General features: G+C 43.4%; 1 protein-coding gene across 2 annotated transcripts in view; it reads right to left on the reverse strand.

Moving 5' to 3' along the window:
- FAM135B (family with sequence similarity 135 member B) overlaps nt 1-13,391 on the reverse strand; it is a 347,663-nt gene that overhangs the window by 228,933 nt on the left and 105,339 nt on the right. For both annotated transcript variants that reach the window (XM_064384625.1, XM_012461173.3), the window contains exon 2: nt 916-1,011. In XM_064384625.1, the coding sequence (XP_064240695.1) occupies nt 916-992 (77 nt within the window). In that variant the 5' untranslated portion in view covers nt 993-1,011. The remainder of the gene's footprint in view (nt 1-915; nt 1,012-13,391) is intronic.

The raw sequence follows: 13,391 nt of genomic DNA on the forward strand, positions 1-13,391 counted from the left end.
CAGACCTGTGATTGAGCCCAGTGAGATCATCCAAGCCATATCTACCTCAGTAGAACTGCCCAGCTGAGTCCAGTCCAAACTGCTAACTCATGAGCTAAACTAAGTTGTTGTTTTCAAGCCATTAAGTTTTAGAAAAGTTTGTTACACAACAAAAGCAAACAGATAGATACTCCTTGTTTTGTATACTAATTTGCTCTGTTAACTGGACACATAAAAAAGTTCAGTTTCTATTAACTTTGGTTTTTTGTGCGTCAGTAACATAGTAGCAACCATGATGAGGATATGTAGTTCATGTCTGTGTTTGGTTTCTTATATAACCATTTCACAACTTGATTATTTACAATGAGGCTTGGAGGTAAGTCTATCATGAGGATTTATTGATATCACATACACATGAAACACCCAATTCAGACTACATCCTCTAAAAGATGAAAACAGCTATATTTCAATTATACAAATTGATGTTTATAAATATCAACATTAGAAGTTTTTGAAAGATCTAGGCACAAGTATTACAACATGTGGTTTTGAAGTAATGGCCTGCATCGGTATTGAACATACTGACTCCTTTTTACCACAGCTACGCAGGCAAGCTTCGTTTTCCATCAATTTACTTCCCTTTAAAATTGACATATTTAATGGAAAGAGCCACTGAGAAGAAAGAAGGTAGAAGGGAGTGCAGGAGGGAGGAGATAAATTTGTACTTTCTAGTCTCTGTCAATATATGGCTTATTTTCAGATGCATTAAAGCTTTGGATTTTTGACTTGGAAAGAAAACACAAGGAAAATCTTTTCCTCATTAGTCCCAAATTTCCTATAATCTGATATCCCACCTCCACCTTCCACCACAGAAAGAAACAAACATACACACACACACACACACAAAAAAAAATATAAATTGTAAAGCACACTTACCCTCTCTGAAAGAGATCCACATTATAAAATTTATGTAGCTCTACCGAAAACTCAACCGTTCCTTGTACTTCAGACATGATCTTTTTGGCTCATTACCTGAAAAACAAGAGAGAAATTAACAGCTTGAGATCACATCAGCCAGACAGAGAACCTGGCTTTTATAACAGGAAACGAATCTGACCAACAGGATCAACAGGAGTAGCATGTGTCCACTAAATGTCCCCATTCAGGGTTCCTTGTATGGAAAGAGACGTGGAGAGACAAAATGACTTGCCTACTGTCACACAGCTCCTACCTGGAAGGGCCAGGAGGGAGACCCAGGTGTCCTGCTGGGTCTCAATTCCAAAGCTGAGCTGGTCCCATGCCCTTTCTTATCTCTCAGTACTGTCGTGACAACATTCTGGCCGAGAGCACATCTTTCATGGCCAAAGGCACAAGAAAGCCTGCTTACTGCTTTCTAGCTGTGTGACCTTGCACAAGTCACTTAACCTCTCCCATCTTCAGTATTCTCATCTAATATGAGGACTGGTAATAATGCATGACTTTGATATATGGTGGGCAGAGAAAATAAATATACCACATTGAGCACTTTGCATGGTCATGTGTGTCTTAAATACTCAGTAAGTGGTAGCTACCATTGATAATAATAATTTTAAATGATTGTATCATCGGTATTATAAATATAGTCTCTAAAGACTGTGGCTGGAGTGACATCAAGCATGGTACACAGTGCATGCAGGTGCTGCTGCTAGGTAGATGTTGAACCCAACTTGATAGGTTGCTAATTTTCCAATTACTTGTTACTGGGGGGCAGTAACAAGAGGGTTGAATGGAAAAGATGGGAAGAAAAAAACAGTAAAACAGTCCAAGTCTGGGATGAGAAAAAAGCCAAGAGGTACATTTAAAGTAGGCTCAGTTTTCTGAGACTGTGAAAGGATCTAGATACCAGGAATGTGATGGAAGAGAAAGAAACTTACAGTAGGTATATTGAGCACCTACTATATTCTTGGTGTTGCATAAAGTATTAAGTTGCCTGATTTTTTTCCAATAAGAATTTTGTATTATTCTTGCCCCATTTGGCATGCAAGAAAAAAGGACCAGAGAAACTCTGACCTGGAGCCACTTCCTAACTCTGGAATGTTCTGGTGGTATTGCCTTTGGTAAGACCCTCCCTTTCTCCAAGCCTGTTTACCACAACGTATAACAGGGACAATGAAAGCTACTAAGTAGACTCCCAATAGGATAAGGGGCAACAACTTGCAAAATACCTGGCACCTAGCAGGATCTCAAAAACTGGCAGGACCTCCGGGAAGGGAAAGAATGAGAGAGAAGGAGAAGAGAGGAAAGTAAGGGAACACGTGGCCCTGTCACCTAACGACTGGTGATTCACACTTGAGTCTCCTTCCAAAGCCCCTCTTTCTGCCCCCAGATGCCTCAGGGACCAGACCGTTCTTGTGGCTCAGAGCCCAACCTCACTGCAGTTAACAGGGTCGGGCTAGGCCAGATCCCACAGATTAGAGCAGGAGGGATTAACTGGCCCTTAACTGCATCTCGGCTCAGGCAAGGGTTTTCATCTGGGGAACATTCTAGAGACGCAGAACACTGCATACCAAAAATCCTCAGAACCAACCTCTATAAATTCTGCCGGACAGAATTTCAATCTGGCAAACCTGGAAAGGCCTGGCTCACAAAATGTGCCAAAAACCCATTTCCCTAATGAAGAGCCATCAAGGTGTGCCCTGCCCCTACCCAACACACTGGAGCCAGTCAAGGTCAGAACCTGAGGCTCAGTTTTAATCCCAAGTCACTTCCAGTCCAAGCCAGATGGAGGGGCTAGCAAATGGAAGCCACTCTGTGTTTCCCTTCATAACCACATGACATGTCAACAGCTACATCACCCTCACTTTCTCATCACCCCACTCAGTCTGAATCCTCCAAAAACTCAGAGCTGGCAAAACCATCTGACTCTTTTATTGGGGTTGTCAGCTTTCCATTATCCTTGGTGCCTCTCCTGACCTCTGATCTTGGGGAGGAGAATACATAGAAAGAGGGACAAAGGGAGGACAGGAACAATGCACCCCAACAGTGCTAGCCTACCATATACCACACACTGATGGGGGTTCCAGGCATGACGTCACACAGTCCGCAAAAGCCCTCCACATGGGTAGTATTGGCTCCAAGCCACATAGGACAGTGGTGCTGTTGAGGCAAAGAGTGCCCACCTAGGAGCCTGGGTTTTCCAGCTTCTGTACTTACTGGTAGACTGACCAGGACCATGTTTTGGGGTAGAGTTACTATTTAGAAGAAAATATTTAATGCATGGAGAATACCACACAGAATATTATTTTCTCCTTGAAAGACGCACCATACCATGCTGTTGTTCAGGACGAACAGGATAGAGTTCTGGAACTTGTAAGCACAGACACAGCTTCTTGGTGGGAAGCTGCCATTTCCTTTAAAACAGCATGTGATGCATTATAACCAAACACCCATAATGCAGTGAGGAAGATGAGTTTTCATATAAAATATCAATTTTAAAAGTCCGTGTTGATTTTGCTGGCAACATCCTTGTGATCAGTGATCCAGAGCTGTTTGCCTTGGTCCCAACCTTCTCCCCTGCTCTTTCTATCTGCGGATTAGAGGGAAGGTATCAGGGTGGCGGTTTTCAGGTGTGGCCCTCAGACCCCTGGCATCAGCAACGCTTTGTTATAAAAACAAAGTCGAGTCCCACACGAGACCTACTCAGTCAGAAACTCCAGGGATGAGGTTCGGGGATCTGTGTTTTCACAAGTTCTCCAGGGAATTCAGATGCAAACTAATTTGAGAACCGCTGGCCTAAAGACAAGGGTTTTAGCATTAACCAGAGCTGACTTAACTTGGTTTCTTGTGAGCTCCAAAACCCTGGGTCCATAGCTTAACCTCTCTGTTCCTCATTGCTAAGAGGTGAGGAGCAAGAGTACCTACCCTATAAAAGTGTCTTCATGATCAGTAGAGAGAGAGCATGTAAAGTGTTTAATATAGTGTCTGGCATACTGTTGGAACATACTTATGACATATGCACACAATAGACATATGACACATACCCAACACACATATCACACTTACATACACAAACACACAGATACATACAACATACATTGATAATAGAACACTAACACACACACACACACAAGATGCCCATGACATATACCCAGCACATCCTGGGTGCTGAAAGGACGGTCCAAGAAAGCCCGCTCTCTGCTTCTCTGGGACTGAGTTCAGGCGCAAAGTTTTGAGAGTGCGTCATGATGAGTGCAGTGAGAGGTACCAGCAAGCATCATGCTCAGGAGGAGGCCAGGACATGATTCAGACCTCCATCCTCAGCACATCAGCAACCACGCCTTGGGTAGACCAGTGTTCCTCGGTATTTGTTCCAAAAACTTCCCACAAAACATCAGAAAATCCAGCACTCACCCCCAACATGAACATGTACCATACACACAACCGACATACCCAACCCAAAATACACAGGCACCATGTGCACACACAGCACAGACATCTTCCCTGCACTAACTTCCTCCTACAACCAGTGCCCCCCACCATTCTAGTGAATTCAGTCATTCTCCTGCATTTGGTGTGACTCTGAAATGCTCACCTTCAAACCTGCACTTCCTGAAAGCTGTGTGTCCAGGTACTGTGGCTCTCTAAAGCATACAGAGCTTATGAGCGGACCTCATGATGCTCAGGGACTGGGAAAGGGTGATCCTGCGACAATCACAATGACAGTGACGACAGCTCAGGAAGAAGGGGGACCTGGGTCTTTGGCACTCAGGTACGGCCTCTCTGGGAAGGCTGGCTTCTGAATGAGGAGGCATTTGCCATGCCTCAGTCCATGGTCATCAATGCAGATCCCTTCTGTTCAGAAAGTGAAGAGTGTGACCTCAGCAGGTCATCCCAACCTCAGCTCACCTGAATCGACACACCTGCCCTTGGTACTGCCTTCACTGTGTAACCTCCCTGGGCCCCTGATCCCTGTCTGGTCCTCACTCAGGCAGCAGCACCCACAGCTTACACCTATATGCAGACGGCTTGTCCTGATGCACCACATTTTAGGCAAACACGCTTAGACAAAAGGACAGAGGGAGGGGAAGGATGGGAGGGCCCCTGAAGCCTATGTCTAGAGATTAACAGACATCATCAGAATAGGCTTCCTTGTAGAGAGTGGGGAGAACAGTTGTTTGCCTTGGCCTCTAAAGTAATATACACACAGGCCCCAGAACCAGAGGCCTGGGTCTCAATGGCCCTGGGTGACTTTGAAGTCATTATGACCTTTCTGCGCCTCATTTTCCTCATTTGTAAAGTGAGGATAATAATAATACCTACTTCCTGGAGTATTGCAATAATTAAAACTATTAACATACATAAGGCACTCAGAATAGAGCCTTGCATGTAATAAACCCTCAAAACATGCAGGCTATTTTTAGCTTTGTAACAGAAGACAGAACTAGGAGGCAAGGTAAAAGAAAATCCCGTGAAATTACAGCCCTGTGTGGTTTTCATTCATTAAAAAAAACACCTTGATCGAGTGCCCCTTACTGACCTGCCCTGTTCTGGGAATGTTCTAGCCATCCCAGCTGCCCAACAATAGACCAGTCCACATTATGAAGAAGTGAACTCCCCCATCGTTGGGAGTGTGCAGACAAAGGATGAGTCCCACTTTTCTGGGATGATGGGCCCCTGCCTTGAGTTTAAAGGACAATTAAATTCTCCTTTGTACACAAGTTTCTAAGATCTCATTACCCTCAGGCAGGCAATGCTTATATTTGATTGATGAGGAACAAAAGAGGAAGAGGGTAGACTAGAGGACCAGAAGGCAACGTCGCAGAACCTCAGTTCAGATTTGATTTCTGCCACTTAGTAGGTTGACTAGGACATCACTTCATCTATTTGAGTCTAGGCTTTTGCATCTGCATCTGGAAGGAAACACCCACCTCAGAGAATGATACAGAATGGTAACTAAACCAATTTTTGTAAAGCATTAAAAATATTCTCATTGCCAATAGGATACTGTTGGAGTACAGAAAAATATTTTGGAAACACAGCATGTTACTTCTTTTCCTCGAAAGAGATGAGTGGTCTATAAGCCCCTAAAAAGGAGTCATTGACTGTTTATGAATTTCTGAGCACTCCATGCCTAACCTGGCATCTGGTAAACAGTAGAGGTTCACAAACGCTATGGAACTATGGAACTAAGGAATAAATGGAAACACGTGACAACAGATTCTGGGCCACAGTGAGAATATGAAGGAAGAACCGAATTCAGCAATGAAAACAAAGCAACAGGAAATAAGACCAGAAGCATTTAAGAGTTGAAACAGTGATTGATGTTGGTTACGGCAGAAAAAGCAAGTTCTTTGTCATCAGAGGTATCAGAAAAGAGGCTGTCCAAGAGAGCCCTTTCTCCAACTCTGTCACACTGAGTTCAGGCACACGGTTCTGAGGATGCATAGTGATGAGTGCACTGAGAGGTGGTGACAGGCTTCGTGCTTAGGAGGAGGGCAGGATGCGATTCAGATCTCCATCCACAGCACGTCGGCAACTACATTCTAGGTAAACCAGTTTTCCCCAACATTTGTTCCAAGAACCTCCCACAAAAGAGCAACCTGGAAAAATTAACAACAACAACAAGAAGAACCCAGATTCTTGAGTCCTACACTCAGACTTCAAGACAGAATCTAGAAACACACAGGCTAAAGTCTGAGCCCACTGCTGCATCTGCCTCTAACACCAGCTCTGGCAGAAAAACTGTACATGTCTCTAATAGCTGAGCCAGGGTCTAGCAGAATGCATCTATGTCCCATTTGTGTGGCCGAAGGAGGACAGGAAATCACCTTTGAGAAGAAGTATGAGCCGATTATTTTGTCAAAAGTCAAATTCCTTTTCTTTTAGAGCTACAAAAATTGTCTAGATTTATAAACTACCATGTAAAATGCAGAGAGTCTAGGTGGCACATGGAATGGAGCCTCCGTGTGTGTGTGTGTGTGTGTGTGTGTGTGTGTGTGTGTGTGTGTGTGTCGGTCAGGTTTTGGGATAGACCATCCAGAATCCAGATATCAACATTACAATCTACTTAAAGTTACAAAACTCCTCAAACCTCAGTCTCCCCTCTGTAAAACAACAAAAAACCTTTATCCCCGACAGGTCACATAGAAGGTTGACAACAGATGTTAGATCCAACTCTTCCATAACACATAAAGTTAAAGCCACCAAGAATAAATGTTAAAACGTCTAGTTAATTGTATGAATGTTTCATTTTGAATTTTCTTTTTACTCTCATCAGCAGATTTCACTGAGCCTTTTCTTTCTGCATGTGTGTTGGTTTCCCTCTTGTTTTTTGTCATTGTTATCCAGAACAGTGCCTTCAAAGACATTCAAAACTGGGCAACATGGTGGGGATGGGGGAAGTCTTTGTTCTCTATTCCAAAATTGCAGCCCGCAACTCACTCTCCCAGTAACAGGGCATGGAAATGGCATTCCCCCTTGCATTAAAGGAATCTGGAAAGACCTCAAAACTGTAGACGACTGCCTCCACTTACCCGGTTGTCTGGGCATCAACCAGGTTCAGACTTCAGACGTTCTTTTTGTTTTGTTTTGTTTTGTTTGTTTTGTTTTGAGATGGAGACTCGCTCTGTTGCCCAAGCTGGAGTGAGGTGGCATGATCTTGGCTCACTGCAACCTCCACCTCCTGGGTTCAAGCAATTTCTGGCTAATTTTTGTATTTTTTGTAGAGACAGGGTTTCACTGTGTTGGCCAGGCTGGTCTTGAACTCCTGATCCCAAGTGATCCACCCACCTCAGCCTCCCAAAATGCTCAGATTACAGGCATGAGCCACTGCACCTGGCCTAGGGCCCAGTCCTTCTTCTCCCTTTCCCAAAAAGACAATTAGTTGTCAGTTCTCACCATCTTTAGCTCCTCAAATTCAACTCCTCATCTCCATCTCCAAAGCCACTACCCTAGGAGTGCTGGTCCCCATCCTCTTTCTGAATATGCCCATCTCTTCCATGTGCCTCTCTCTGCTCTGGCTTCATCACCTTCTGTGTCTTCTCCAGCCTCTCACTGCAGTGGCCTATCTAGATCACCAAGAAGCTCATGTTCTGCATATCTCAAAAGTTTTCAGTGCTTTCTCTTTGCCCTTAACATGATTCAAGAGCCATTGTACAGTCCATCAACTTTTTAATTCTCCAGGCACAATGCTTTATCCTCCCTCCCATGCCAAAATTGAGCTTTAATCTACTTCCTTTAGCTCTACAACATACGATCTTTCAAAGATTCCATCTCTGTATAAGCACCAGGGAGAACATCCGTGCATGAGGGTGGCACTGAGAATTAAAGATAATGACATATATAAAGAATTTCAGTCATTGCCTACAAAACTGTCAATCACTCATCATCAGTAGCGATCACTATTTTTATTCCCATCTTCAACATAGTTGGCAGAAATTCATAAGGTCCTTCATATCCAGACCTAAAGAACTAGGCCCCCATCTTAACTTTAGAGATGCTGGCATCTGTAGAGGACTGAGTAAATGTTTGTACTTTTCATCACAATATATCAAAATGTTTGAGTAGTTATTTACATTTTTAAAATGTACTAGAACATTCTCAGTTGCCTCTAGGAATGTTGGATAAAATATTAAAACTGTTTTTGAAGAAACATAATTCCAGTATCTTATTTGATTTTGCTTGGGAAAAAATCATTTTGCAAATATGTTTTCCTTTCAAATGCAATTTTTCTTTAAAACTTCAGTCTTCAGACTGAAGTTTTATGGTCTTTGAAAGATTAAATGAAAATAATAATTTGATCTTAATATATATCAGCATTTACTTTATGAAAAGGGAAAACAACATTAATGTTTTCAAAGAACTGAGTATCATAGCATTACAATATGGCAGATGGGGAAGGCTCAGGGAGGGAACTCTCATGTATAGGGAAAAATTGTGAAGACCTTAGTCTGTTTTCTGCTGCTATAACAGAATACCACTGACTGGATAATTTATAAAGAACAGAAGGTTATTTGGCTCATGGTTCTGGAGGTTGGGAAGTCCAAGAGCACAGCACCTGGTGCTCCCCTGTCCATGGTAGAAGAACTGAAGGCACAAGACACCACTCACAACAGAGAGGGGAAACTGGGCCAAATTCCCTTTCATAGCAAACCCAGTCTGGAGATAACTAACCCACTCCCTCCATAACATCATGAATCTATCCATCTCGTAAAGGCTCCACATTTCAACGCTGCTAATAACAATGAAATTTCAACATGAGTTTTGGCAGAAATCATAGCAGGATCCCAGAGCACACATGACCTAGCAAGTTCTTGGGAGAGCCACACTCAAACCCAGATTACCCTGTCAGAAAATGCTGCCTTCCCTCTAGGGTCCAAGAGAAGCAGCAGAAATTACTCTCCAAAGCATGTATCTGTATTCAGTGATATCCTTCTCTCCAGGGGATTTACTCCATGCAGCCATTCTAACAAGGTAATAACTCTAGTTGGCTGCCTGGCGTGGTCACTGCAGGGAAAATCTGCTCAATGTTCCAGGCAAACAATCCTATTAGAGATGGAAAACTGGCACTTCTTCATTAAAAAGGGAGGATCCCCTAAGCACTCTTTCTTGCTGTGAGAGCATCTCATCAACATTTGACTCCCAATCTTGGGTCTCACGTCTGTGTGAAAACTTGGACAAGTCACATAGCATTTCTGAGCCTCACTGTTCACATGCAGAATAGGGGTCAACTTCTCACAGCACCAGGGACACAGGAAGACTGAGCCATAGACCTGGGGCCATTGAAAGACACAGAGAGACCTTAGCGGAGAAAGTCAAGTCACAACTGTGGCCCACGAGGATAAACACCCTGACATAAAGATGCACAAAGAAGGCAGGAGCACCTACTGGCTGTGGCTGAGACCCAGTGGGTCAGCCTTCTGAGGCCTGGCCAGTCCAGGCAATATAGAGGTCAACCCCTCAGCAGCTGTGTAATCTTGGAGCAAGAACTTAATCTCTCTGTGTCTCAGTTTCCCCAACTGCAAGTTGTTTTGGAGACTGGCATATGATAAATGCTTAATAAGTGTAAGCTAGTATGATAAAAAAGAAAATGTAAAAACAGTTCTAAGGCAATGGCAAGAGAGAAATGATGATCCCCTCCCACCAATGAGTTACCTACACCCTGGACATCTCTGAGGTTCTTCAAGGCCTCCCTTCTGATTAGGAGCAGAAGGGAGGCCAGAAATCACATCTCTGACCTTCACTCACCACAGAAAATGCAGCCCCAGGCATTCATCCCCTTAATCCTTAAAAGTATTTTCTTTCCTTCAATATAGAAATCAAAACCAGCTGTATATGTTTGCTTATTTTTTTTTCACATCTGAAGACAGTGCAAATAGAAGCATCCCACACAATGCCAAGTTCCTGTTTTCTTGTGGATTCTATGTCCCCCTTATCTTAGGCAGCATTTTAAAATTCAGGCATTTCACAACCTCATAAAAAGATAACTGACTCATAAACTCAGGCAGAGGGCTTGAAGTACCAAAGATGAGGAAGCTCTATTAAGATAGTAGCAGCCAATGCCATCACCATTTGCAGCTCTGTCATGGAGCCTTCTCCCTTTCTGCCAATGCTCACTGAGAAGTTAAATATGTGACCACAGTGGGTAGCAATTCTCTCTCCTTCCACCTACTGAAACACATGCACACAAACAGACTCCTAAGTGTGCGTGCACATATGCACGTACAACAAAGAGCATACTGTCTCCAAGTTCTTTTTTTGGAGAGACGACGTCAAATCATGGAAAGATCAGGGGCTTCAAGGCTGCCAAATCTGGTTCAATTCTGACCATTTTACGGGTTACTCTAATCAAATGTTAGTGCTCCCATTTTCCACATCTGTAATCCTCCTATAGTAGTATCTATCTACTTGGTAGTGATTTACTTTTTGGAAGATCAACACAAATGTATATTTTTTTCAGCAACATTATGGCTTCCCAATATATAGTAGATAATGTTAATATTAGGATAACTAACAATAACAAATATGTGTGTGTTATGCAATAAAAATTTTGCATAACAAAGATGAGCTTAAATACCCAAAGAAATCCAACCTGTAGTGAACCACAGGAGAATCTGGGTGAAGCTGATTTGCTAGGGAAAGACACAGGCAATGTTCAGGGTCCAGGTACCAGGACTCAAGTTTTGGGGAAGCACACTGGATACTGAGTCCATAGCCAAGGAGCCTGGGTTCAGATGTAGATCCCATCTTCTCTGGGTCCTGAGGGAGACAGAAGCTGCATCTCTCCTCCTGGAGAAAATTCAGGCAAGTAATAATAGCACCTCACATTCATTGAGGTTGGGGGAGGTTTCAATGCAATAATAGAAATAACTTGACTCAGAAATAACAGATAGCAGATACACCTGCCTTGAAAGGCACTGATTCCCTGTCCCTAGAAGAATGTCAGCAGATGCCAAGTCTGCACCGGGAGCTGAAGATGAGATTCCTGCTTTGGGACTGAGCCTTGAGTAGACATCCTTTATGCTTCCTGGCAGTCTTGAGAGTCTATGAATATCACACCATCTAATTTTAAGGTTCTGCATTCATTAATGGCTATAAATGTTTCAAGAGCATTTCGTTTGCAGAACGACAGTGCACCGCACCCAATTCAAGTTGAATCACACTGAAGGCATCAGTGGGTTTAGTATCAGTGGTCTTTTTAGTGACCTCTTTGAGGTGAGTAGTACTATATGTTTTTTTTTTCTTTTCTTTTCTTTTTTTTTTTTTTTTGGAGACAGAGTCTCACTCTGGCACCCAGGCTAGAGTGTAGTGGTGTGATTTTGGCTCACTGTAATCTCTGCCTCCTGGGCTCAAGGGATTCTCCTGCCTCAGCCTCCCAAGTAGCTGAGATTGCAGGTGCCTGCCACCATGCCTGGCTAATTTTTGTATTTTTAGTAGAGATGGGGTTTTGTCATGTTGGCCAGGCTGGTCTCAAACTCCTGGACTCAAGTTATATGCCCACCTCGGCCTCCCAAAGTGCTGGGATTACAGCTGTGAGCCACCATGCCCAGCCACTATATAGGTTTTAATAACTCATGCATCAGAGCATAGTGATCCAGTGGGCCCTACCACCACCTTGTCCACCCCCTCATTAAACAGGTAAGACATTTGAAGCCCAGAAAGGGGCGCAGTTTGCCCATAATCACAGAACAAGTGTCCTCAGGATCCCTGTCTCCAGATCTCTAGCCCCATTGATCTTTAAATTCTTGGTGGTCAAAGTTTTTACATCTATGATTTCATCTGATATAGAAAGAACCCCAAGCGGTGAAAAAAAAGTAACAAACAAAAATCTAACATTAGATTGTCCTATAGGATCTAAAGTTCTGAGACACTGATGAATGCATTATACCCACTTCCTTCCTCTTACCATGAAGATAGTGGGAATGGATAATAACAGGGTCTCAGAACTTTAGATCTTACAGGAAGCTCAGAGAGATCACAGAGCTCAGGCCCTCATATTGGAGCAAAAAAAAAAAAAAAAAATGAACATCTGCATGGTTTGAGGGCTGCTACACAACCATCTGAGAGAAAAACCATTATGTGAGATATCCAGGTCCTTAGACTGTGAGCTCTGCCAGACTCTGCACAAACAGACCCAGCCCTCTTTCAGGTGCATTACTGATGCATATTTAACCTAAGCATAATCTAAATTCTTAGCATGAAAATGGCTGCTTCAAATTCTAGGCCTTTCTTCTCTCCTATATCATCACCACCCCAAACAAAGCCTCTTAAAATATTCTCATCAAAGTGCTCCACCACCTCTAAACATAGTTTGGTGGGTTTTTTTGTTTGTTTGTTTGTTGTTTTTTGAGATGGAGTTTAACTCTTGTTGCCCAGGCTGGAGTACAGTGGTTCAATCCCAGCTCACTGCAACCTCCACCTCCCAGGTTCAAAGGATTCTCCAGCCTCAGCCTCCACAGTAGCTGGGATTACAGGTGCACACCACCACACCCAGATAATTTTTGTATTTTTAGTAGAGATGGGGTTTCACTATGTTGACCAGGCTTGTCTCGAACTCCTGAACTCAGGTGATCTGCCCGCCTCAGCCTCCCAAAGTTCTGGGTTTACAGGCCTGAACCACTGTGCCCAGCCTAAATGTGGTTTTATTATACTTTTGTTCAAGCTCTTATCTCCACTGGAGGGCCCACATTGCACCTCTCTACCTGACAAGCTCCCCATCCCTAAATGTCCAGTCTAGCTTTTCCAGGAAGCCCTCCCGGAACAGCCATGCCACCACCCTCCCTAACACAAGCCCCTGACCTTGCCTCATGCCTGTCAAAATAGCCCTGAATAGGTTATGCTCTGCAAGCATCTCTATTTTCAGATTAGGCTGTGAGCTGCATAAAATGAAGGACAGCCACGGGGTCTAGCAAGAAACATGGTAGGGAACAGGTATG

This window comes from Aotus nancymaae, unplaced genomic scaffold, assembly GCF_030222135.1.
Source record: "Aotus nancymaae isolate 86718 unplaced genomic scaffold, 86718_ANA_hifiasm-v0.15.2.pri h1tg000036l, whole genome shotgun sequence".
Classification (NCBI taxonomy): Eukaryota; Metazoa; Chordata; class Mammalia; order Primates; family Aotidae; genus Aotus; species Aotus nancymaae.